General features: G+C 45.1%; 2 protein-coding genes across 2 annotated transcripts; one reads left to right on the forward strand and one right to left on the reverse strand.

Annotated features, from left to right (window-relative positions):
- Positions 1 to 1972: 1972 nt before the first annotated feature.
- On the reverse strand, positions 1973 to 19860 carry map3k4 (mitogen-activated protein kinase kinase kinase 4). The gene is made up of 27 exons (XM_070840981.1): positions 19666 to 19860; positions 14077 to 14267; positions 12530 to 13971; positions 10805 to 11065; positions 10428 to 10580; positions 10191 to 10348; positions 9988 to 10104; positions 9782 to 9881; positions 9544 to 9627; positions 9190 to 9459; positions 8951 to 9100; positions 8511 to 8672; positions 8187 to 8320; positions 7184 to 7262; positions 6995 to 7073; positions 6634 to 6727; positions 6133 to 6255; positions 4886 to 4986; positions 4716 to 4790; positions 4425 to 4616; positions 4265 to 4335; positions 4066 to 4182; positions 3820 to 3979; positions 3586 to 3708; positions 3155 to 3261; positions 2499 to 2678; positions 1973 to 2378 (listed from the first exon to the last, which is right to left on the reverse strand). Exons 1-27 carry the CDS (start codon positions 19695 to 19697, stop codon positions 2358 to 2360), a joined length of 4776 nt encoding a protein of 1591 aa, XP_070697082.1. The 5' UTR covers positions 19698 to 19860; the 3' UTR covers positions 1973 to 2357.
- A 2059-nt stretch (positions 19861 to 21919) lies between these two features.
- On the forward strand, positions 21920 to 27011 carry kcnk1b (potassium channel, subfamily K, member 1b). Its single transcript, XM_070841149.1, has 3 exons — positions 21920 to 22276; positions 23835 to 24230; positions 26561 to 27011. The coding sequence occupies exons 1-3, from the start codon at positions 21922 to 21924 to the stop codon at positions 26809 to 26811; spliced, it is 1002 nt and encodes a 333-aa protein (XP_070697250.1). The 5' UTR covers positions 21920 to 21921; the 3' UTR covers positions 26812 to 27011.
- The last annotated feature ends 416 nt before the right edge of the window (positions 27012 to 27427 follow it).

Raw genomic sequence — 27427 nt, forward strand, 5'->3', positions numbered from 1 at the left:
ATTTGGAGAGCAGGAATGCTTTAAAAAAGATGACTCGCCTTGATTTCCACATGATTGTACTTGTAAAAATGAGGGCCGACAAACTGAAATGCTTAGTCAAGTTATTGTTTCTCTGTTTTTACATTATAATAGACTGTCTGTCTATCTGTCTGTCTGTCTCTGGAGACTCGTATCATACTTGCAGCTTCAAAAAAGGAAAAAAAAAAAGCTGTCTATCATATCCTCGCAGCACAGTTCAGTGGAAACAGACTATGACTAAGTTGGCCTGAAGGAGGGTGAAACATCGAGGCGTAGTGACCCCTGGTGGTGTCGAGCAACACAGACACAAGATAGAATGTCTTACCTCCGTGTGCAGTTCACCTTCTCTGGCAAGGTGCGTTTGTTTTTGTCACCAGCTGATCCGGCCTGGCGATGTCTAAAAGATGTTGGTTCCTGATGTGGAAAGAAGAGATTATTCAGAATTATATACGAGAGATGAGTAAATCACAGAGTTAAGAGGAGGACTGACACTGACCCTTGTTGTACATACTGGATGTTGTTCATGGAGGACATTTGTGGCCGTGATGACTTGATGATCCTGAGTCAGGGCTGATTTGATTCTGGTGTGGCAGCCTTAAGGCATTAAGATAAAAAGCTAAATAAATGTCCTTTTTACCAGAAGTCATTTAACAGTGACGCAGTAAATACACATATTACAAGGAAGCACATACAACAATGTGTATTGTATTGTACTTAACTTCATTCGTCTTATTTTAACATTATAAATCACCCAAATTACAGAACAGGCCTCATCGTAGCTCGAGAAGGTGCAAAGTGAGGTGTTAACTCAAACTGCTGAAGCCTTTGGACGAACTTAAAAAGTGGCCATTAACTTTTTCTTGTCCTGTGCACGTAAGGCGAACCTGTCCAGGGACCCACCTGTACGTGACGGGGATATATATATATATATATATATCACAGAACTTGGGTGGCACCATAAGCATTTCATTCTCAAGCTTGCATAGAAGTATTTACCCATAATTCACCTCTAATGTGGACGACTTTAAAACACACACACCCACAGTGTAGACACACACATTGCAGGTTTCTTAAAAACGGATGATAAAGTTCTTTATACTACCAGTGTTGCTGGAGTTTGACCTCCTCCAAGTTTATCTTTATGTCAGAGTGTCACACCCTCTTCCAACACGAGGTGAAGCCGACAGGGTTTCACAGAGCTGAGTGACATTTGAGGTTTGTGAAACGAGAAGGTGGCTGTGGTTTAATGCTTTTACAGAACAGTGGGCCTCCTGCAGCTGCTCAACTCCTGCTTCTGGTGTCACCTGAACATCTGCTGCGGTCCCGGTCAGTAAGCATCTAGCATAGAGACGGACTTATTTCAGTTAAACTAAACTAATTAGCTCTTTGATAATGATGTATTACTAATAACGAAAAAAAAAAACCCAACACATTTCATTAAAAAAACGATTGGTTTATTAATATTGTTTGTACATAGCAAACACTGTAAGAGCAGCAGAGGACCAGAAGTTGTGGTGTGTGTCAGTGTGTGTGTGTGTGTGTGTGTGTGTGTTTGGTTGTGTGGGTGTTCTGTGTTCAGCAGCAGGGAGGGAGAGCAGGCCCCGTTTCTCCTCTTCGTTGGCTACGCTCCAGTCACACGAACGGCTCTTCACCGGCGACCAGTAGACTTGAACATTGCTCCGACTTGACATTTACTCCTCAGCAAAGGCAAAGAATAATACATTAAAAAAAATCCTTCCTAGTGCCCACGCTTGTCCGATGACAAGAGATAAATTAATTTGAATATTTGGATGGTGTTCATTTCATAAAAGGTAAACCAGCGTCTTACCACACCGTTTCCAGCCTCAGAGGACCACTGAAGTAAGATTCATCCCTCCTCTACTCAACTGCCCCGCGGGTAAACAGTTTAAAAAGTGCCATAGATTTTGCCCCCTCCCACCCACCCCCTCCCATTTGTTTAAAAAAAAAAAAAAAAAGTATTCCTCAATGCCTTTTCAGAGGTCTCTTCACCAGTGAGAACAACAAATGTGGCAATAGTTACTTTAACTTTACAATATTGTTTATACAAGAATTAAAGCCAATCCTATTCTTACAGTATGTACAGTCCCCCCCCGCCCCTCCGCCCCCCCAGTCCATGGGTACATAAAGACACAAAAACCCTACACTCCTTAGGTCCAGTTGTCCTCTGAAATGATACTGTATTAGTTCCTCAGTTTTACTCCATGTGCCTTCAGCTGTAACTTCCTCTTCTCCGCGTCCACAGTTCTTTTTTCTTTCGCCAACAGCATGTACAGTAGTGCTTTAATTTGTAAACTCAAAAGCCACAGAGGAGGTTCCACTCACTCTTCATCCGTACAAACCTGAAACAGACCAGATAGAAATCCGTTCAGCTGCGACAGTTCACTTGTGAGATGTTTTGTGAGTCGACGAGGTTTCAGTCTGGTGATTAACGTCATAATAAATAATTAACCATGGCTCACCTTGACAAACGGGTGGTCTAGCAGCATGCTAGCTGTCCATCTGCGCTTGGGTTCGCTCTCCAGACAGTGACAGAGGAAGTCCTTCCCCTCTGTGCTCAGCTTCTCCGGGATGGGGGGCTTGTGGCCCATGCCCACTTTGTACATGATCTGGAAGTTGTGCTCATACTCGTGCCAGGGCCTCTGCAGGTTGAGGTAAAAGTAAGAACACAATATAATTTCCTGGTGGTTTGTACTTCTGTTTTTGGTGTAGTGAGTTCTCTGAAGTGGTGAAGATACAATTTAACACCATGAGCGTGCAGGCGGAAATTTGCATTTGACAAGCTTGACTAGCTTTGTAACTTTCAGACCGCAATTTTAAATAACTCAAATAACCATTTGAATACTGTGGATGTAGCTGTTTTGCTAAAAGGCCGTCAGCTTCACAGATTTTCTCAGGTTGAAAGAGCAATTTGTCTCACAGCTTCTGTTTAAAACCTGCTTGTTGTAACACAAACGTCCAAATGAACAGTGACGTGAATGTTACATGAAAGGACTGAAACATAAGCGCTGCAGGTGGAAGCCACAGCTGATCCAAAGCACCTCTTATTTACAGTGAAAACAGTTCTAGCAGAGCGGCAACATCTCACACGGTCTCTCCTCTGTGAGTCACTCGTTACCTTTCCAGTCACCATCTCAATGAGGACGCAGCCCAGACTCCAGATGTCCGCCGCTCGTCCGTGACCTTCACCCTTTGCTCTGGTGATGACTTCAGGTGCCATGTATGCTGATTAAAACAGAGAATAACAGTTACAGCATTCAAACTATGATATAATGCAGCGTGTATGAGAAACGTGTTGGTGTGTTATCCCCTGTGGCCAACAGGGAAACATGTTTGATAGACATATAAATCAAATACATAAAAATGAAGACTGCTGTATGCAACATGAAGATTATTATTAGGTACGTACATAGAATATCAGCGCAACTAACACAAGAACACCAATAAACCACAGCATGTGGGTGAAAAGGAAAAAAAACCCCAATCACATCAGGTAACAGTGCCCCCTGGTGGTGGCGTGCAACACAAACACATGATGTCACCTCTTACCTGCTGTTCCCAGGGTGCTGTTCACCTCCCCTGGCATGGTGTGAGTGTTGTTCCTCAGCTTGACTGAACAGCCAAAGTCTCCCAGCTTAATCAGGCCTGACGATGTCAAGAAGATGTTGGCTCCTGATGTGGAAAAACAAAAACAACAACAGTGGGTGAGTGGACGCTGGGTTCATCCTCAATTTTTCTGCACAAATTAGAGACAAAATCTGAGAACAAGCTTGTGACACTGACCCTTGATATCACGGTGGACTATGCCGTGTTCGTGGAGGACATTGATGGCGGTAGTGATCTGTTTACTGTAGAGCCTGATGACGTGTTCCTGCAGCCCCAGTCTGGACACCTCCTCCAGAGTCCCCTCATCACAGTACTCCATGAAGATGTACATCTCCTCCTGCAGGCGACCGCGTGAAAATTTACCCCAAAGTGTTTCAGCACCACCACATGACGCCTAAACTGACATAAACGCATGCTTCTTACCCGATGGAGCTCGACTCCAAAGTATCGCACCAGGTTTGGGTGTTTAATGCCTTCAAATATTTTCAGCTCGTCTGCAGTCTCCTTGATTGTTTTATGATCATTCGGCTGGAATCGGATCTGGTTGGGGAGAAAAAAAACACTTGTTACAGCTACTTGCAGATTATTTTTTAAACTGAACTGATCTTGCTGGAGCACGTACCTCCTTCATGGCCATTAGTTCTCCAGTGTCTACATTGATGCAGGTGTACACCTTCCCATACTGGCCCTCACCTGTTACCAAACACACAAACCTGACATCACTGACTGTGTGTGTGTAAATGATCCACGTCATAACAAAAGCAGTCACCAGGTGGCCGTACCTATCTTGTTGCCCCTCTGCCACTTGAAGGTCACCTTCCTCAGCCCAACGTGCATGACATTGTCATAGGACTTGGGTGTGTGACACACTTGGCCGATTATGTTACGCTGCTTCATCACAGCGTAGCGTTTGTCCTCGAACTTGCGGATGGAGCGTCGGACAGCCTCCATGGGACTCTGCCGTGCTGCTGTGTCTGAGGTGGGCGACAGATTTATCATATTAAAGTTGGAAAACGTTCCTTTATTGTGTGTTTCAGTCAATCCAACATGCCCTCGTCACTCAACAATCTCACCCTTGCTGATAAAGGTGCGGAGCTCCCAGCTTCGCCGTGTCGTGCTGTTAGGGTCTCCCTTAGGATAGGAGGGCTCTGGAGGAGGACATCATAAGAGAAAAATTCTGCCATTTAGAAAACCAATATGCACAATGTGGATCAGACCATGCAGGTCGGTGAATGCGCCCCACCTTCTTTGTCCTCTGTGGGGCTGGAGTGACGGCTCAGAGACTTGAAATGCAGTTCTGCTGCAACTGATGACAGACGGTCGTTCTCGTGGAAACTGGATCCTCTGCAAGGGCACAGAATAAACTGATGCAACACTGTGGTTCAATCACAGAAGGTATGTTCCAGTCAGGGGGGGTTCTCTGTTAATGGCCACACTGAGGATGTATTCCAATTTAATGTAATTAGCAGTTCTTGTCATTAAAGCGCAGAGCTCTGCATCTTAAGGAGAAGAGGTCCATTCACTTGGATGGGAATAGACTGATGCTTAAAATGAAAACATCAAAAATACTGTAAATTATAGAAATAACCAATACAATTCTGTGATGGTGAGCCATTATTCAGAGTCAAAGATCATATAAAAAACTGTCTAAACCATCTGAGCTTTCAAGAGAAACAGATCCAGTCTGCCTTTTGAAACCCATTAATGGTTCAGCATGCATCAGAGTCATTACACAGCTCCAACACTTGAAGGTTAGATCTCTTGGGTGCACATTCTGATTTCAAAAGCACACACAAATAAGCCAAAAATCAAATGGCACTGAATCACCAGCATCAAAGCAAGACTGATTGTTAATAGCTCTAAAAAGCGTAATATCATAGCCCACTCTCTCAATGAGGTAGAGTATGTTTTTTTTTCCATTTTCACACCATGCACAACAGTCACAGTCTCTTCCCTTGACCAGTAGTGAAATCTGTCTAAGGCCATTTTCCTGATTTGGAGACATTTCGTGGGGCTTTTAAAACACTTTTAGGGCTGAAAATAAATGATGCTTATTGAGGTTTTTCATCAAAATGTACTCCCAGAAATGATCTGTAGCGCACATCAATGCCATGCATATTGTGATTTTTTTTCCATTTAAGCTGTAGCAAATCTAGCTTGATTAAAATGAGCATATCTGAACAGCCATGCTGTAAATGCAGCGTCGATGCCATTTTCCATTTCCATCTCAGATAGAATATGAAGAAATTATTTAAATTATTTAACTGAATAAAGTAGTTTCTTCTCTAAACCTATGATGATTGATGTTATATTTATATTTATGATATACCAATGTAGAGCCTGGACGTTTATAAAACAGGAAATCTGATCTTGTAAATAATGGAAGGAAAAGGAGACTTTAAAATAAATCCTTGCTGTCATATGTTGTCGGCTTCTGTCTTCGTGTTTTGACAGCGGTTTCTACCAAGTGACTTGGGGGGGCAAGGCTACCTGACATCATTGGGGCTGCTGCTGGGTGCTTTGGTGTGGCTGTGCTCCCCCGGGCCCTGAGGGACGGGCCGAGGGCCGTTGGGGAACAGCTGGTTCCGAAGGTCGCAGGGGAGACTTCGAGAGCTGTGTGGTGAAAAAACAAACTGAGGAGCTTTGCCTTGGGGAGGCGCGGTGGCTTGTGCGGGATGTGAATAGATGTTGAAGGGTGTGACTGGGTGGCTGGTTGAGGGACAGACTTGCACACTCAGTCAGTCAGTCAGACAGACACGATACAAATGAAAGAAAAATAAATGAAATGACCACTGACATACTCACAGCACACACACCGAAGCTCACACACACACACAACTACAGCGTAAAAACATCAGGAGGCATAGAAAGCAAAGATAATGAGGCACGATGAGCCATGCAGGAGAGATTATTTACATTAAAACACAAAAGGCAAACAAGTTACTGTAAAAATACATCAGATGGTTTTTTTTTTACTGAAATATTTCCTACCTGAAACCTTCAGCGTTAGGGATGAACAGATTGGGGTTCGGTGGGTCGCTATGGCAGCGAGGGACCTTTACAGGACGAGGACTATTCCTGGGACCTAAAAAGACCCAAACCTTGATTCAGCCAAGTCAAAAGCAAACCTTTTCTACAATCTACAATGAACCGACATCACAGAAATAACATTGAAAACAGTTTTTACAACCACATTCATCCAGCGCAAGGACTTCAGGTCATATATATATATGCTTATGCCTTGTCTGTGTAACAGCCCGTCCCCATGACACGAAGGTTAGAAGGTGGAACTGAACGTAAACGCTGAAATAAATCCTGAACTCCAGATACGGAAGTCTCCAACAGTTCTTACCGATGTACAGGCCGGTGACCGGGCTGTGAGGTTTTCCAATCACATGTCCAATACATTCATTCATCAGAGCTTGTAAATTCTGCAGAAACACATGCAAATTCAGAGTCAGCAGATAATAAAGACATTATTATATTGCAAGTATGCTTGTTGTGCAATTTTGTAAAAAGAGAAGAAAACAGGCCGTTTTACCAGGAAGTCATCCTCTGGCAATGCTGATATAAAGGCAGGTTCGATGGCCTGAAGAAAATCAAAACCCTGAGTTGCCCACCTGTGGGGGAAACATGGCAGTCAGTCAGAATAACGTGTGCAGGTTTAATGATGATATTTAACATAGGTGGGCAGGCTTGGAGGGGACATCTGGGCCCACTCAGCATCACAATTTAAGGTTTAAAGGCATTCAGTTATCTCCAGGTGAGTCAGCAAAGGTTTTTAAACAACATTAGGGACTCAAACTTCAGTATTTTCATCCTTAAGGACAAGCTCCTCTGCAGGATCAGCACAGTGTTCAATAATGCAAATAAGACAACTGACTCATGCTCCCTGTCAGGTGGGTCTATTTGTGTTTGCATGTTTGTCATAATATTCAAAAAAGGTCTCTATTCTGTCTCCAAACTGAGACACTGCTGCTGCAGTCGTGTCCCATGAAATAACCTAAAGGCTTCTCTCTGTTATCAGAGTACAACGTTGCCATGGAAGCTTGTTATGGCTCAAAGCAGAGGCTCTTGACAACGAGGGCTGAAATAAATGTATTTCAAGAGGATGGTTCTTACAGAGGGGATAAATACAGTATGTCTGATTTTACAGATAATAGTGGTTCTAAAAATAGAAAACAGGACAATTTAGGAACTTATGCCACTTAACGTCTATGGATTTGTACTTTAGAAACAAATCTGTCTTAGTCTACAGTTTATTTAAGCCGATGGGAACATTGTTTTATAATATTTACAGCTAAGATTAACTGCACCAGTAGGATTTATTTATTTTATTGGTTAGTGGGATTAACGCCTGACTTTCACTCTCTTTGCAGCAACACAACAAAAAGCCTCCCTGAGCATCATAACCCTTAAACTCCTAAATGCTCCTCCTCTAGCTAGCAGACCTGCATCCAACCAGAGGGCAACATTGGTAATATAATAAGTGGATTACATAAAAATGTACATGCGTGCTTGATTTACAGAAGGTAAGGCCTTACCTGGGCTTCGTGCCCCTGCCACTCTCACATTTGGTCAGGACATAGGTCATCCATTTGCGGGCAAAAGCGATGTAGCGTTCCCCAATCCTCTGCCTGAACTCCCCAGACATCAGACGCACCACCTCCTTATGGTACTGTAGATCAGCAAACAGGAGAATATTTAGGATTACTGCCTCAACTATAACCCATGACTGCACCAGTAAAACAAAGTCACCATAAGTCTGAATGTTAGAGAAATTGGCAAGTGTCTGTTATTACACAAGCTTTGACCACGAAGACAAGATAAGAGTAGATGTGTAGCATGTAACACACTGTTCTAGTCACCTCAAAGGCGAAGTTGTAGCCCTGTATCATTGCCTCCCTGTAGTACTGATGCAGGGTGGCCGACTCGGACTCCTCCACCTCTGCTTCAAACTCCGTGGTGAACATGTACTCCACTCGGTCAATGGCAGTGCTGATCTTAATGCATAGCTGTAGTGCCTCATTCTGTGGGAGGAGAGAAAAAGACGGGAAGAAGAAAGAAAAAAGGGGTTTTATTGTGTTTTATTTAGTTTCTAATTTAAAAAAAAGCTTCAGTAGGAAACCTCAAACTCAAAGTGATCAGTGAAGGCATTCAAAAGAGAAAACCGAAAGCCAGTTACATCTGCAGTGTACCTGATGGTGGTCCAGTGTCTTTTTTCAGTTACTGTTAATAATGCACCGATCTTTACAGCAACACAAACTAAACAAATGCTAGAAATCATAGCAGGTGGTTATGTAAGTACCTTGAGCTCCTCCAGAGCACTCGCAATGAGAGGCTGACTAGATGTTTGCTCCCGGCTAAGAGTGAGCACATCCTCCATGGACTGCTGAAAGGCTTTGCGCTGGGCGACCAGGTGAGCCGACTGCATCACGATCAAGAGCACGTTTTCCACCTGCAAACACAGCGGACCAATCGGAGGCTTGTCAACATCATACACGCACAAACACACACACACAGATTGAGGTATAAAATGTCACATACCTTCATGGCTCTTAAAGTGTCGACGGTCTCCATCTGGGGGACCAGCTTGAGCAGCTCCCCGTCCCACTGAGCCCAGTCAGAATCGGTAGAGGAGTCCCCAGCGCCGTGTTTACTCATGAGCAGGTAGGCCTCGTCCTCTGCAATTTCATCGGGCTCTTTGGAGCAGTCTTTGCCTGCAGCAGCATTCAGAAGCTGCAGGATGAGCGGCCGCTGATCCATCAAGCCACAGGGGACAAAAACCTGCAGCTCCTCCAAGCCTGGAATCTGGACCTGAGTATAATAGGAGGTGGTTAAATGGGCACATAAAGGAGGACAGAGAAGAAAGATCAGAAATGTGCAAAATTAAAAGCACACCTTGACATGGTTTCTCTTCTTCAGTGCCTCCAGGAGACAAGTCACCCCGTTAGTGATACTAAAATCTGCAGCGACTTCCAAGTCCTGCAGAGAGGGAAGCAAACAAAGTGTGTCAGAACAAACAGTCCCAGTTCTTTGGTGAGCAGAGAAAACAGGGTCGCGGATAAACTGCCAAGTCACTGCTGTTGTGGCTTTCTGTTTTGAGAAGACAAGAAAATTCCTCACTGCCGCCTCTCACCTTGCGGAGCATTTTGGCAAAGCCCAGAGCTTTGGACGCTCGCTCCCTCGCCTCGTGGAACAACTCTTTGAGGGACCGACTCGTCTCGATCACCGACCGCCTTGCAGGAACCAAGAGGTTCAAAGTTCAAAAAACCATCACTGGGACAAAAATCATGAACAGCGACTGAAAGAGAAATGTAACGACCACGTTATCCCCCCCCTTACCTGATCTCATCGGAGGCAGTGCTGTCATCTGCACTTTCCCAGAATTCATTACCACTCTTTTGCAGGCCGGCGTCAAGGAACTCTCCAGTGGATTTAAGCAGCATCCCAGCAATATCACTGCAGAGACAACAGAGGTACGTCTTAAAACAACAGTCAGGTTCCCATGTAGACACTAAAGGATTATGAAAAGGCATGTAACTGACCAGAAAAGCTTCCCAGACTGGGCCTCCCCCCCACGGATGTAAGGAGTGATGACCTTGGTGAAGTGCCACTCCTCCTCTAACAGGTTCTTTAAGCTGTGAGAGGCCTGAGGCAGCTGCTGCAACATCTGAATCCAACTGTGCATGTAGTCAAAGTAGACCTACCAAAGCAGATAACAGAATACAGTCACAAGCCTCTGCCTACAGGGATTATACTCAAGCTGTTCAAACTCAACTCACCACCAGCATCTTGTGAAGATCCTCTTCAAACTCATCGATATTGGCATTTGTCTGCAAGCCCTGAGCGTCAGTCACCACGCCACGCAGCATGAACTGATAATACTGCTTCATCAAGAGGCCACCTTTAAGAACCTCCTTACACTCACGCACCAACTGCAAAGCACCATGGGAAGACACAGAGATTAGCACTTGTGTGACATGCATGTAGTACTGTCTCTTAAAGGATGGTGCTGGCCACTAAAACGGTAACAATAGTTATCTCAATATTTTTAGCTTAGCTTACTCATTTATTTGATCTATACAGAGGAATTACACAGTAAATGAGTCTTAAAACTAGTAATTCTAATACTACAGACGGTGTTTCAACAGCTGCTTGCCTGTTTGATACTGAGCAGCGAAGGCTCTCCAGCAGGTCTCTGTTCCAGTCGCAGTTTAAGGCATTCGTGAATGACGTTCAGAAGGACTCTGCAGAGCACGAGGAACGCTGGCCGGAACGATGGGAGGTCCATGTCCAGCAAATCCTCCCAGGAAACCTGGTCTGCCCCGAGCTCTGGGTGAGCAGAGCCACTGCAGGAAACATGGCGTGACAGCTCTGGCAGGTAATCACTGTACAGCATGGGGTCTGGGAAGTCTGCAAACTGCAGGTGAAAGACAGGTGAAAGGTAATTCAGCGTGGCTAACCAGCAGTGCAGAGTTAACACAAGCTGCTATGCTTTTTAATAAATGACAAACAAGCATTTTGATTGCATGGCACAGTAAACACTATGAAAGAACTTTAACCAGCTCTAGTATTGAACAGACACATTCTTTATGGCCCAGCCTCTCAGCATAATCACATTCCTTATTGTACATCTACAGGAGGAGGGAAGTGCCTTTAACCTCCCTAAATGAGTCAAAACTCACAGTTTCCACCAAGACGAGCCGATTATTCATTGCAATAAACTCAGTAACTATCCTCTTCTCTTTACTGCTGTGTTTTCAGTCTTTTACTAGCGTTCTCGGTGTTTCAACACACGCTCTGTTGTTTACAGCCCGGGCTCAGACTTCTTGTAAGTTCCAAATGCTGTTTCCTCAAGCGCCTCATTAAATTCCAAACACTTGCACTGCAAACATCGGAATGAGCTGTCTGACTGATTTTGCTCTCCACTTTTCATCAAACCTCAACTGCAGACACGACTGCTGCACAAGTGCTTTAACACACAACCATTATGATTGGACTAAAGCACGATTACTACTGTGTGCGATAACAAACCTCTGAATGGTTGAATTCAGTGAATACTTACTGTATGAACCTACATTTATCATGTAAATTGAGTGAAGGCTACTGCATCTAATTTGACTGTGAAGCACCGCAGAGGGCTTTAGACTGAATCAGTGCTTTAATAATCGTGAACGATTCAACAGACGCATGTTATTATTGTACAAAACCCAGTTGAAGTCATCAATAACATATCAGAAAATGTAAAAGCATTGTTTTGGTGTTGGGCTTCAAGTATTTTTACTGTTTATTAATCTGTTGAATATGTTTTAATCATTTAGTCAATACAATTTTGAAAAAGCACCGTCACAATGTCGCAGGTCCAAATAAATCCTTGTTTACCCAAACTGGTCAATTACTTTCTTTTCAATCAGTGAACTGGCTGAATGAATCAGTTCAATTATTTCAGCAAAATTCAATACGGTGAATTTTGCTGTGATCCTTGTTTTGTACCTTCATTTATTTATATTCAAAAGTTCATCTGCAGAAATGTCTATTGCTACCTTGTATTACTGTTACTGCCATCAAGCTAATATGTTATATAGTAACACTGGCACATCATTTAGAGGGAGGAAATGTGAAAATATATCGTGTGTGTCAACAGAATGTTTCTGAAAAGAAGTCTCCTTATGTACTATTACATGGTTTTAACTCCAAAAGACACCAGGGCACTATTATTATACATTTTATATATATATGAACATTTTTCTGCCTATTAAGTTTATATCAAGTTCTGTCTAATGCAAAAATCCCCCCTCTCGCCCCATGTCAGCTGAGATTGGCTCAATGTGGATGGATTAGTGCAGAATAATTAACCGTGCAATTAAAGAAGTGACGTCCTTACCTCCAGTGCAGGAGTGTGGCGGAGCAGCGCCGCTCTGGACCTCTGAAGAGAGCGGTCCATCAGCTTGTGCAGTCTGAGGATCAGTTTACGCAGTCCCATCTGTTTCAGAGCTTTATCCACAAACGGCCTGTAGATGGCCGTGGGGCAGAACACTCCCCCTCCCGCAATCACTTCTGCACTTCCTGCAGTAGCAGTTGGGAGAAACTCGTCTTCTGACAGCAACCGGGCAAATTTAGGAGTCAGGGAGGGAGACAACTCTCCCTTTGCTACATGTCCAAATCCCCCCTCCTCGTCCTCCTCCTCCTCCTCAGCATCCCTGTCCTCTCCGTCGCTTTCAGCTGTAAAAGTGGCTGTTGAGTCATTCTCCTCATCTTCCTCATTATCCTCTTCTTCGTTGCCACGGGAGCAACGTGGTGAGGGGATCTCGAAGACAGGCCACCCGATACGGGATAGATCATGGAGGCCCAGCACAGTGGCCATAACACGCAGCTTCTGGTTGAGGTCTTGGGTGATATTGAGCCACAGACAGAGCGCCTGCACCCTGCCCTGGAAATCTCGTGCTGCATACTTGTCATAGTCCTTCTGCAGGGCCTGCAAAGAGGGGTACAAAGCTTCCACAGACTCCAGCAACTCCATAACACGCTTGACCTGCTCAAATGCCAGCCGCTGACGCTGAAGGTGGTCCCTGCAATCAGCGCCAGAGCCCAGAGGCTCTGCTGCATTCATCTCTGATGAGGGGAAGGCGCTAAAGCCCCAGGGATCGACTCCACAGTGGTTGGTCTCTGCTACAGCAGGCTCCCTCTCCTCTCCACAGACTAGATCTGGGACGCTCTGATAGTCCCCCTCGATTGTTTGAGACCCTAAACACTGGGCCCCTCTCAGGCCGGCATAGTTGACCTTAAAGTGCAGCACCTCATTGATGATGTCAGGGATGGCCTGGCGGGCAGTGAAAAGAAAAAGGTCTTGGTCGCCGGTTGAGCGCCGTGCGTGCCAAGCCTGCAGCTCCAACCAGATGACCTCGTTATTGTGACCCATGAAGGCCATGTTCTCCAGGCCCCTCTGCTCCTTCTCCTTCCTCTTGGAGGACATAGATGTGAGTTTGAGCAGCAGCCGCAGAGTTTCAAAGAATTTGAGGCGGTCGGCGGGACAGTCCGTCCTGGAGGTCTGACGATGGGTCCGGGCAATATGGGGCATAGACACAGGAAGTTTGCAGCTGCTGCAGCCCAAACTCAAGTAATGCTTCCTGGGATCCATGCTGAGGGCACCAAAAGGGCTGGACTTTGAGAGTGGGTCCAGCATGTAGGAGTCCTCAAAGGTCTTCTTGTGGTCTCTCTCCGTGGAGCGCTGTGCAGCCCTCTGCTTCTTGCCCTGCTTGTAGTTGTGCTCCTCGGGGGTCTCCACTGGCCTGGGACTCTCTCTCAGGACAGATGGGCTGGGGTCCACTGGAATAAACACAGAAAGTACACACCCAAAGTTAGTGAAATGCATGTAAAAAGAAAATATAGATTTCCACCCACACTTTGAATTGAATAGATGTATTCACTGACCCTTGTTGGGAGAACGGCCAGTGCTCCTCGTCTGGCTGTTCCTTTGATGTTTGCCGGACATGCGTTTCATCTGACGGGGGGTATACGGAGGTGAGGCGCTATACGGAACTTCCTCTTCCTCACTGGGAGAGTCCCAGGATTCACCCACCTCAGAGTTCTGTTGGGATGCATCTTTCGCTGGCTTGGTCTGCCTGTCAACATTTAAGGAAGATGTGGTAAAAACAGACAGGACAAACTATTGACATGAGCCAGATATGCCCACGTCTACAAGAAGCATCGTTCCCTGGAGGTGATGTTAACAGCACGCCGAAGCTATGAAACTATTACAGTCATATCACAAGGACACGAAAGAAATGTGTGCACAAGGTCAAACAGTGCTGGGTTGTTTGTACCCATAACAGAGCGTGCAGTAAATCTCCTCTAATGCCACAGCAAACGGGTTGCTAAACTGCAACTAGACTGAATGTCTGCTGCTACCTACAGCAGACTGATGAGTTGTCTGTCCTTTGGAGCCTGACTGGCTGCCTCCCAAACGTAAAGCAGCAATGCTCTGTGCGTGACCACAGCCCTCCAGACCCAGGATAATAAGCTGTGGGTTCTCTTCTGGCACCCGCTCTTGGTCTAGGTAAACATAATGGCTCAACCAAAGAGGGAGAAATAGTAACCCTCATTAAGTCTGTCTGCTAAGTCATCAACCATACAGCAAAAGTGAGGATTTCATGAAGCACTGAGACTCGCTCGCCCTAACTGTGTGGAAATTGTTAGACTGTATGCAAACACGGCGCTAATGCAAAACAGAACGTCTCCATCATGTGATTATAGTAAACCTTGAGCAACAATTAAGATGTGAACATCATGGTTGCGTAACAACATTCTGACTGCGAATTTCCGATCATAAAAGATGATGACAGATGTTGCATCTACTTCTGCAGCAAAGAATCAGCACGATCACTTGAAACACTTCCCTCGGGGGAAAAAAAGAAAACAGAAAGTGCAAGCAGCACGCCTTTCCAGATTACAATGTCAGAGGGTTATTCTCTAATGCCTTTCTGAGGGTTTTTTTAATAGGATTAGAGCGAAAGGTTGGAAGGTCTGACCCCACCAACAAAAACAAAGAGGGAAAGAAGAGGAGGGGCATGAAATGGGCGTTCTATATGCTGGTCACCATGTGTCCCTCCATCGATCATCTGACTGAAAGGCATTCCCCAACACGCGCCTGTAAGTGTGTGTGTGTGTGTAGACGGAGTTGAAAGGGGCAGACACTCACTGGGGGAGTGTGTGTGTGTGTTAAGGGAGGGGGTTAATCAGGAAATCACTTGCTTAAGCTTTTCAAGTAGAGAGAGAGTCCAGACTTCTATTGCCCATCTGCCCCACTGCAGAATCTGCCTCCACACACACACACACACATACAGAGTCCCTTGGGGGCAGCTGTGGAAGTAGTACATGCAAGGCAGACAGACACCTGCTGCAAATCCTGCAACTTAACATGCAACAAGATTCCAGATGCCATCAAGACTACATGAGCAAAACATACTGCAGGAACAACCTCACCAGCACAAGCATCTTCCCAACGCCAGTCTTGAAAGTACAGAATAACTCTTCCATGGAAGAACACTGGTGCCTTTATGAGTGTATTGTATGGGAGATTGTGAAGGGGCTTGTTCTGCAGAAGCGGGACGCGGCCGTGATCTATTCAGTATGCAGGCACAAGAAGGCACAGTAGACAATCTTGTGTGTTACAATAAGACATTTAGCACAGCGACGACACACACACACACATTTCTGTGCTTTTGCAGTGCAAAAAAAAACTGAGACAGGTATGAGAAAGCTGCAGAAAGAAAGCAGAGTGAACGCCGTTAACCGCCCACTGCATCCATCACAAGTAAGATCAGATAGTGCGCACATTTGTAAACATTCCAGAGCGTGCGGCGTCTGAGGACAGAAATAGTACACGCATGCGAGGGGGAACGAGACCAAGTTTTAAAAAGACACTTCTCTACGCAGGGCAGCATGACTAAATCACTCAGGAATGACAGCGGAACCAATGACGCCATCACTGCCCCTTGTTTGTTTGGTTGGTTGCCATGAGACACTTCAGGCACAGATTGTGGTGCTGCAGCAAAGACTACGCAAATTCCTCCTCTGAATTCTTTGCTTTTTTCAAAAACCTACACGCACAGAGAAAGTTACTGGCCGGCCTGCTCTGCAGTTAGCCGTAGCCACACTATGGTCCTTCAAGCTGTCCCTGCCTGGCTGCCACTGGTGAATTATCACTGCAGATGGTGTCTGGCCGGTCTCAATGGCTCATCTGATGGCTCATTGGGGCTCCAATAAAGGCCAGTGGAATGCTAGAGCCCCTAGGCAGAAACACAGAGAGCATAATAAACAGCACAAAATCGAGAGTCTTTTCTGTAGAGCGACTGAAGCAGCGATACCAAGGGCTGCCAGAGTCAGGGGGGCCTGACCTTTGACACCAACCATTTATACTATTGTACCAGGAAGGGGCACTCTATTGTATAGCTGTGACACGTGGCCCGTGAGGCCCACGGCTGAATAGCACACAGCTGGTTAGTGAGCACACTTGCTCACAATGCCCAAACTAAAGGGGATTTTTCAGAGATAGGAAAAGGAGGAGAGAGTGGCTGGAGTTTTGTAAGAGCACACTCTCCACCAATTAGGTCATGCTGGCATAACTAATGCTCGGTGGGCTAAATCCAGATTTTGATCACCCCCCACTGTAAGAAGGATGTGTGTCCCGGCTACTAATTTCAGCCCAGGGTTAATTGGTGTGGCAATGAGAATATAAAGCCAACTGTATGTGTACACATGTACCTAAATCTCCCTGGAAGTGTAGCTCATGCACACAACAGTAAGCATCTGTGACCTGCTGTCAGACACTGATAAACAGGCAGAGCTGATGCAGCGATCAGAAATTGTGCCATAGCCTGACAGGATTCAGAAACAATGAACACAACGTACTTGACCCCACCCTTATCTGGAACAGTGCGACACTGCCAGGAGTGGACCTCCCAGCCTTTCCGACACGCAACTGTGCAGAGCATACAGAGGGGAGTTTGCTCTTCTACATGTTTCTACATCCAAGCAGCCACTTTGTGCATGTCTAAAAAAAAAAAAAAAAAAAAAACACACACTGCTGTGCCTCCTATCTGGCCTTATAAATTACCGGGCAATCGGTAAAACGTCCTCATGCTAAGAAAAGACACAGACTTTACTGTACCAGTGGAAGCACGAGCCATTAAGCACAGCAAGTCACATGATCTAACTGTATCTAAATGTAGACACTGCTTGCAGGCTGTGGGCTGCAGTATGAGGTAAATGGTGTAATGACATGTTTTTCAACTTATGCTACTTTCATGGTAAATGCAGAGCAGGCAGCAGGCAGCTCCACCTTAGAAATTGCATCTGAAGCTGTAGAGTTATTAGCAGCGGCACCTTTTGTCAGTTTCAACCTGCATTTGCAGCTATGACAACATAAGAACGTAACCATCTTACCTCTCCAGCTCAATAATTCATCTTACATGATCTGCAGTGCATTAGTTACACGTAGTGCCGAAGATTTAGAAGTTATAAAAGATCCCATTGTTTGAAAGGAAATGACAGATGATAGTGACAGAATGTGAGAGCAGCACACATTTCTCCAGAGCAGGTGTGGGCATAGACAGGATGCAGATAGGAAATGCTACAGGATGGTCCATCTGTATGCTGCAGCCTGTGCTCCTGGCAAACGCAGGCATTAATGAGCTCTACCCATGAGCGTCTCCGGGGCTGCAGGCAGCCATCCACTGCGCACAGTACACCACATCCTGAAATCTCTGGAATGCTTGTGAGCCACTGTGTCTTCACAGAATGGGACATTATTGACAAAGGACCTCTGTAGCTGTAACGATGGATGACAGCCCTCACTTACCAAGATAGCACATAACTCATCTTTCCCTCAATAGCTGCCACTTTGAACTAACCTCAGAACCTGTTCTAGTATCTAAAATCACTGAGGGTGGATAGCAGGATCCGCCTGCTGCAAAGACTCAAACACAACTAATCTTTGCATGTCATTTCAGTCCAAAGTTTGAATTTAATTACAGAGCGACGCAGTCTGAAGTCAACGCAGGTTGACACAGGTCAACTAATGTGTTCCTGCACACTATGCAGCTTTAACCTTGTTTACAATCCTTTTTTTTCAATCTGTCTCTAATCCCATTACTATGGGAATGGTAACTGACCAATTCTCCTGCAGAGCCAAATTTAGACTTACTGCAAGTGTTTGCTAATTAGTAAAACACTGCCAAGGCAAATATTTGAGCTGCCCAGACCTTGCTTTACCTTTCAGAAACCCTGCACACTGAACATGGGTATGAAAGTGGGGGGAAAAATATGAAAATGTCAACTTGCGGCGCTGATGTACACCCAGAAACAGAGGAAACGCTTAATGGCTCCCTATTCTTTTCCTTCATGCAACAATACCAGACAGCAATTACAGTAACAGGGCAGGTGTTGCACAATCCAAGGAGCTGTTTGTGTGTCCACTTCAGGGAACTGACACACACACAAAAACAAGCTTTTCCCCCTCAGAACCAGGATTATGGCAGAAGGCAGAGCTGATCCGACGTGATAAATGTCCTCAAAGTCAGTGTGTGCAGACACATAGCTGCATGTGAGCAGAAGGGAGGGGAGGGGAAGACACAACAGCAGATTCCTATGTGTCTGTCGCCAGTGCTCAGGGGCAAACACTGCACAAAACACTGCGGAATTTCGATTAGGAGATGCGCACATGTGACAAAAACATCTCATGAGTGTCGGTGTGCGTGGTGCATCCCCCCCACTGCCAGACTGCACAAATGCAACATGAAGCATTTGCAGCTGCACACAGATGTGCAGCAACTGAGCGACAGACGTCTAAAATAACAATAAATGCATTAAATACAGATAAAAAAGAGTGCTGATCTGTTCACCGGGTCGTGATTCAGCAGCAGCATGAGCGCCAGGTCCGGCAGGAGGATTAACAATAACAGAGCAGCAACATGCTAGCGAGAGGAGCAGCGAAGTTTGAGCCTCGGTGTGAGGATGAACTGCACCGTGGTTCAGCCACAACACACCTCCAAGTGCCCCGTGAGAGCCCACACTGACGCACCGACCCGGCCTCGGCTCTCCGGCGTCTGGAGCTGAACTTGCGGCTGAACAATAAAGTGACAAGCGGCGGCTAACAGCGGCTGCTAGCTACCTAGCTAGCTAGCTAGCTCCCTGACATGTTGCACGGCTTCAGCGGCTTCAGCGGGATGTTACCTTTTCATTTGGAGAGCATTTCGCCCTCTTTCTCTCTAGCAGCAGCAGAAGAGGAACCAGGACGAGGGGGGGCAAATATCTGCAGCAAAGCGCGCCTGGAAAACGCTGCTCCAAAAAGTTTGCAACTCCACTGTTGCAAATGCACGCGTGCCACTATTTGACAGGAAGTGGATTTCTGAGGGATGCGCAAGCGCTCCCATAGAGCCGCCTGCAGTGTCACGTTCAGCTCCCTATTTGGCAAGTGCGGGGTCCTGATGGTGTAGTTGTCTGCTCAACAAATTCGCATACCTGCTGGGCTTGTTCCGATCCGGGGGCTCCATGGCAAAGCAGCGGCTCCTCGTTCCTAGCCGTGCATGGGCTAAACCATGTCTGCGCGCGCTCAGACAGACTTTGCACCGTCAAATCTTTGCAACAGCGGCGGATGTGCGTCTCTTTGGAGCACTTTCTATCCGCCGGCACAGTTGACTCTCGCTTGTGCGTATGCCGTCGCCATCTTTCCAACGTTCATTGAGGAGGAGTGCCACAGTCTTGCATTACTACGGCAACCCGGATAGGTCATCTGCGGTCATAGGCGTGCAGGGACCCCTGTCAGCGCGTGCTTCCGTCCTCCCTGCACCGTCACAGTGAACTATTTATCACACGAGATGATGTCTTACTTTAAATCACAGATTGCAGAGGAAGAATCCAACCTGCTGCACATGACAGCTCGGGGGTAGTTTCAGTAAATTAGTCATGACGGCCTAGTTTGTGGTTCTCAGAGGGAGCAGAACAGGGGGGGGGGGTAACTTCAGATGGTCCCCCACCTTCTGAAAATACAGTCCAATGTGGCATCAGGGGCCCCAGTGAGGTCCAGCTGCAGCCGTCTGAGGTTTGATGGATGAGGAGAGTGGATGCAACCAGCAGCTCTTTGTCAGATTAACCTGCTAGAAGGTCTCTGGGGGCAATAAAATGAGCTGCAGGGCCCCCAAATGAACCCCCCCAACATGGAGGTGGGAATATGCATGGTGGGGTTCTGGGGGCCCCTAGTGGTCTTGGGTCTTGACACAGTTGTCCACTTGTTTATGTTGCAAAACTTTCTGGCATAAATGCAATAAAATGTGTTTACTGTTCCTAAAAGAGTGAATAGAACAAATGTTCCTGAGTTATAAAGGAACCCTCACTGAACTCATAATAATATGAGATTAATTAAACAGAGTTGTGTTGTATTGACCCCAAAATGCGTCCAAACACATTGTGACTCAACGTTTCTTATTAATAATCCAATCCTATATATATATATATATATATCTAGTAGTATAAAGTATATATGTAGTACTTTATATATACTTTATACCTCTACTAGCTACTTTATGGTTCCTATTCTTCTTAGACAAATGGCAGTTTCTATCACCGTTGGAAGGAAGGAAGGACTAAAGGAAGTCAGTTTGATTTACTAGTCAGATATTTTTTTCTTTTTATAGCCTTCTGATGAAACTGGATTTGTTTTGATGCAGCAGTTAAATGACGCACGAATAACAGAAATAACAACCAGAGTTTAACATAAGTTGAAATTGATTTATAGGAGTAATATAATAATATATAATCAATTATCGCTGGTATGTATCGACACATTTAGGTTTTATTCAATCCAGCAGCCTTGTGGATCAATTCTTCATGGAGGAAACAGTAAAGCCACTCAAACTTCCACACAGACTACATGTAAGACTGTAATGTATTGATTATTTCACATTATCTTATATTAGAGCATCTTTCCAGGAGCCACTTATTGACTCCTTGGAGTAAATCTGCCTCTTCATCACCTTCATGGGTAAATAACAGAAAAAATAAATAAATAAAGAGGAGTCAGGGTCCTCGTGGCTCTCGGTGGGTTTTAAAAGACGTGTGAACCCACCTGGGACTGACCTACCTGTTTTCATGGGACCGGTTTTACCTGGAAAGAGAGGAGGGGACCTTCTGACGTCACAGGGCCTTTGTCGCCGCCACATCACCCGCTGCCTTCACGTGTCATCTGAAGCTCGGAAATATGAAAACTAGACTCAAAAACTAAGAGTCAGGGGCCTTTAGGTTCGCGCTTTCTCTGTGGTAATGTGAAAAAGGATATGGCAAATAAGGAAAAGTGGACTTAAGGTATTTGTTTTTTCAGAAATCAGGCCCCATTGTGCTTTTTAAGCATACATTACTTTTACGTCTTTAAGTTTCTATAAATTTAATGGGCTTTTATGTGCAAAAGTCGACCAAGATCAACAATTTTCTGCTCACGACGCCCTTAAAACCAATCACCTATCCCATGACATTGATAATCAGCTTCCTGTCAAAATACTAGTCCTCTAAGAGCATAATACTACCATTTCCGAGTGCACCTGAACGCCTCACTGCCAGAGCAGGTTTCGCGGAGGGGAAGAGGAGCTTTGTCTTCACCAACATCCCTCTGTGTTGGATATATTTCCGTAATATAACAGCCCAGGCGGCTAAAACAACAGCGTTGGTTTATTATTGTGTTCATATAAACCCGTAACGAGGCTATTTATACATCTATCTCCTAAAATGCTTCAGTCTCTAGCCAGTAATTCGTGTGTGCGCTTGATACAGAGTCACAAATCGACGTGGTATTTCGCATCCCTGGTCTTGGGGTATCTGCTTTATCTCATCTTCGGCGCTGTGGTGTTTTCCTCGGTGGAGCTGCCTTATGAGGACCTCCTGCGCCAGGAGCTGAGGGCCATCAAGAAGCAGTTCCTCCAGGAGAACGAGTGTCTGTCCGAGGAGCGTCTGGAGCGGTTCCTGAAGAAAGCCCTGGAGGCCAGCAACTATGGGGTGTCCATCCTAAATAACGCCTCCGCCAACTGGAACTGGGACTTCACCTCTGCGCTGTTCTTTGCCAGCACCGTGCTGTCCACCACAGGTAGGAGCTGGGGCTGCAGCAGACCCAACATCACATAGGAAACACTTTAAATCAGCTGCAAAACCCTCCTTCCTTCATTTTATCTCACCTGCAGGGCACCTGAGCCACTGCAAGGCCACCCAAACCTACGGCCTACTAAAGCTAAGCAGGCAGGGGCTGCAAACTTTAAATGTGTCATGCAGTGTGAGATAGTTTCCCTTCCTTTGAATCACATCACAGTTCTGCTTATCCCAAGACTTCAGGAGCTTCATGCATCCATGAGGGTCTGTCTGTTATTTCTGTTGAAACAGCCAAGACTTCCTCACAGCTATGGCAGCCTCCGATATATATAACATTACTGCAAAGGAGCAGCCCTTCTGCAAATAGTATTTCTGTGTTTCAGGGAGGAACAGGCCTGCAGCCAGTGTCAGACACAGAAAAACAGACTTAAAACAGTGTCTGTGTCAATATCGTCATCCTCCCTCGAGCCACCGTGTATTCTAATTTCTCCAAACCCTTTAAACAAAATGTTTTGTGTGTTTAGTCTGAAGGCGTTTTGAGCAGAGAGCCACTCTCTGGTTATCTAACACTGTGGGGAAAAAACAGCACTGCTTGCAGATGCTTGTCAGTCAGGATATCAGGAGAACTTTAGTCTCACCACATGGCAGCGGCGTCCATGTGGAAGCTGTGGCTGTCCGGCTGTCCGGCTGCATAAAGCTCCTCCTGTTTTAAGTCCCAACAAAGTTCTTCTGATGGCTAAACAGAGACACGCCGGGCGTCTGGATCAGATAGAGCTCAGACTCTTGATGTGACAGCTTCTGCTTTTTTTGTTTTAGTCTCAAACTTTTTGCTTTTATGCATCACAGTTTCACTTTTAGAAGTTGATTGAGTCGATTGTTGTTCAGCAGCTACGACCTGAAACCTCCTGATAGTGAGCTCTGTTTGACGCTCTCGTCAGGCCCACTTCACAGGGACGTGTTAGATTCTTCCTCTGGCATCGACCTGACTCTGACCGTCCTTTAAGTTACCTTGTGTGTCAGTGAAACTGTAACAGGACATCGCTCTAAAAGAACATGCACGCTCAGCCGGCGTCTCATGTTTATATCAGACTTAAATAAACCAGAAACAGGTTGTATTTGGAGGACATGGAGCGCTTGTGTGTACACATATTCAGAAATGTGAGGATGGATCAGTGTTTTATATCCACGTTTGAAGGAAGAGCTTGTTTTTAGGTTTTTGCTTTGTTTTCAGGGTGTTTTGCTTTAGAATAATCAAGTGTTCACCGCATCCTGATATGTGAACTGAAGTTTGCCATCTTGAAAATGTACTTAATTAAAAAAATGTAACTACATTTAATTAAAACAGAGCACAGTGATGTAAATACATGAACGCAATGTAACAAAGTAGAAATGAAAATTACAACATCTGCCAGCAAACAGACACTAAATACACATGTGTAGTTATATATTTCCCAGAATGCCGTTCGACTATATGTGCGATGGTTGAAAACTTTAATAGGAACCTCTCCCAGCAGCAGTTTTCTTAATTTCACTTCTCTGTCCCGTTTCCTTTCCGTCAGGTTATGGTCACACGGCACCGCTGTCCGATGGCGGGAAGGCCTTCTGCATCATCTACTCAGTGATCGGCATCCCCTTCACCCTCCTCTTCCTCACCGCCGTGGTGCAGAGGATCATGGTGTTCAGCACACGCAGGCCGATCATGTACATCCACATGCACTGGGGCTTCTCCAAGCCGCTGGTGGCCATCGTTCACGCCACTCTGCTCGCCATGTTGGCCGTCTCTTGCTTCTTCCTCATCCCCGCCGCCATCTTCTCGTCGCTGGAGGACAACTGGAACTTCCTGGAGTCCTTCTACTTCTGCTTCATTTCCCTCAGCACCATCGGGTTGGGAGACTATGTGCCCGGAGAGGCTGTTAATCAGAAGTTCAGGGAGCTCTACAAAGTGGGCATCACAGGTGAGTGCTGGTGATTCTTCATATTCAGAGCAGCTGTAAAGTCTTAAATGAGTTCTGTCCATTTTAGAGTTGTGGTTATAACAGTAACAGCATCTCTCACATGATCATATTACAGTAGCCAAAAGATGTTTGGACAACTGGCACAGTGTTCGGACCACATTTCTCATAAACTCTAATGCTTCCTGTTGCAAAGAGGATGTTCCTTCTTTTCTGTGTTTGCACTGCAAGAACAACAATCTCTTTATTGGAGCTATAAAGCAATGCAGGCATCAGTTTGTTCAAGTCAAACAGTCCCAATGTCTCAGAACTCATGTCATCATTTTAATAACTGATCATTTTAATGCGATAATTTCCTGCTGTGAGAATATCACATAAAGCAGGTTTCATGATGGTGAACTTTGACCTTTGACCTTTTTTGAATGCATCCAAAATATGGATTATTCTTCATGCAGCATGACACACACATTACAAACACACAAGTAGAATCCAGATATACTTTATTCCTCCAAAGAACAATTTCATGTTTTCACATTTAGCTTGTAATCTACACTGTTGCCCATAAAGTTGGAATAATTGTCCCAATGTTGTTAAAGCCTGAATACACAGTCTGCAAAGGTTCATTGTGGTTTAAGTTTCACTGTGATGTGTTTGGAAGAGTTTGATCAATAAAGTTGAGAAGATAAACACTTTGTTTATCAAGAATAAATCACATTGTCACAATCAAAAACATTTTAGTCCAACTTTATGGGCAACAGTCTAGATATGTAGTCGTAGTGACTGTACCTCAGCTTTCTTTGCATTAGCACAGTTGTATTAGTACATTTTAAAGAGCCATCGTTCTGCAGTGCAGGAGAAGAAATGAGCCACCGTGAACGCAGTAACATGATGAATCTGTGGGAGGCGTTAACATGTCATCTATATATAATATAATACCAGTAACCTTTATTTTTTCAGTGTGACATTATTTACGTTAACAACATAAACAAGCAGGAGGAAACCTGCTTTAAAAAGAACTTTATTAACACCATATTCTGACAGCCTACAATTATTACAAGTAGTGTGTGTGTGTGTGTGTGTGTGTGTGTGTGTGAGTGAAAGTGTTGGACCACTTAATGAGCAGTGAGGTCCCGCCCCCTCTCTCCTCCTCTCTCATGGAAAACTCACCCTGAACGTTATTTATTTCAAAGCTCAGACTATAACTGGAACCCCGGAGAGCAGCGAGGCATTGACCGTATTTTCTGGGTGATTGTGCAGCTCGCTGTCGGCAGCACAGTCACAGCTAATAGTGACAGGAATTATAGAGTAAGGTGGACCATGTGCTAACGACGTGTGTGTGTGTGTGTGTGTGTGTGTGTGTGTGTGCGTACAGTCAGAGAGACGTCATTCAGTGGGCCCGATGTGTCAGTCTGAGGGAGGAGAGTAGGCCGTGGCACAGCCGGTTTGTTTCGGTTTGTCTGCATGAGTAACACCGGGCACATTTGTACAGCTTCCTCTGTGAAGAATTACTCGTCTGCGTCGGAAGTGACATCTCCACATATCTGCGACAGCATTTGGTGCTTTGAAACAAAAGCTGAACACAACCTGCCACAAAACATGAGCAATTTGTGTCACCTGCCGAAAGCGTTTGGCGAGAAGCGGTCACTGCTTTTGCCGTTTTCATGTAGCATCATTCTGTGTACGAGAAGTTATTAACTGAGTCCAAACAGAAGACTGTTGCTCCAAACGTGAAAAACAGAGAATGGATTTCAGATGCATCTTAAACAGTTTCTAATTCAGACACAACAGATTCAACAGATGCCCCTGACAGTGCTGCAGCTCTCTATATTACTATGTTTGTGCATGTTCATGGTGTTAACTGGTTCATGTAGCTCTCAAACACTGCTCCAGACACATGCCTGGTTTTTAGGGGGTTTCAGGGGGATTTTTCACACTAGATGCTACCAAAGACTGACTTACTTACTTCTGGCTCTGATCAACTTTAACATGTAAACGGGGGATTTCCAGCGTTGTCTGAAACAGGTTCTCTGGGTTTCTCCTCCCATGTCATCGCTCTCTGTTCTTAGCTATCCACTGCCCTCTTGTGTCCGTGCACATCAACAACAGGTTGTGGGAACAGTGAAGCAGTGCACCACTTGTGTTTTTCCAACAGTGACTCATAGAAATCATTTGAATATTAATTATTTATTATTAGAATATATATGTATAGAGCCTTATGGTATGAATACAACAGCAACATTTCATCAATCTAAAGGAATGTTAAAGAGGTTTCTTGTGAGGGTTATAGAAAATGATAATACCTAATCTCTAATCTCATGTGTCTGTCTGGCCAGTCTACCTAATCCTGGGTCTGATCGTCATGCTGGTGGTGCTGGAGACCTTCTGCGAGCTGCAGCAACTGAAGCAGCTGAGGAAGATGTTCTACCTGAAGAAGGAGAAGCCTCAGGACCGCCTCGCCATCTTGGAGCACGACCACCTGTCCTTCACTACGGTGTCCAAAAGAGCCCAGAGCGAGGACAAGACCCAGTCGTTTGTGAGCGTCCCCACTCTGGTGTCTCCGGTTGACGACCCCATGATCCAGTAAACATCTGATCCCGACAGAGCAAACATCTGATGAAGGCTGAATATGTGGAAGTAGGAGGTTATGCACGTAAGACTATAAGTAGATCATAAGCCGTCTGCAAATCCTTGTAGTAAAACTAGTTGAGACTATTCAGATCAAGCAACAAGCAAACAATCTCCTTTACCAAACCACATTACTGACAATATAGTGCTATGCAGCAAAGATTAGAGGGAGAAAATTAGCGTTTTAACAGTGACTATAAAGACAAAGGCAGCGATAAAAGAAAAGCCTTCTGCTGTATTTATTCCTCTAAGGAGCTCTGCCTCTTTATGAGCTGTGTTATTTATTGCATATTTAGGAAAATAGTAATTGGTCTCTTAAATCTAGCTGAAATATAGGAGAATTCTCTGTAGTCTGTCACGAAATAGAACATAAATATGTATGTATCTTCCAAACGGAGATGCTTGACAGGTTTGTGGAATGTACATAATCAGGTAAATGTTTTAAGATGTACAGTGTTGTGCCGTTAAAGCTCTTAAAGATGAGTCAAAGTGTAGCAGAAACATAAACACAACTCCACTGATTTTTATATGAACAATAAGCGGGTTGAGATTAGTACAAGACGCTGAAAGTGTGA

Source organism: Pempheris klunzingeri, chromosome 12 (assembly GCF_042242105.1).
Source record: "Pempheris klunzingeri isolate RE-2024b chromosome 12, fPemKlu1.hap1, whole genome shotgun sequence".
Lineage (NCBI taxonomy): Eukaryota > Metazoa > Chordata > Actinopteri > Acropomatiformes > Pempheridae > Pempheris > Pempheris klunzingeri.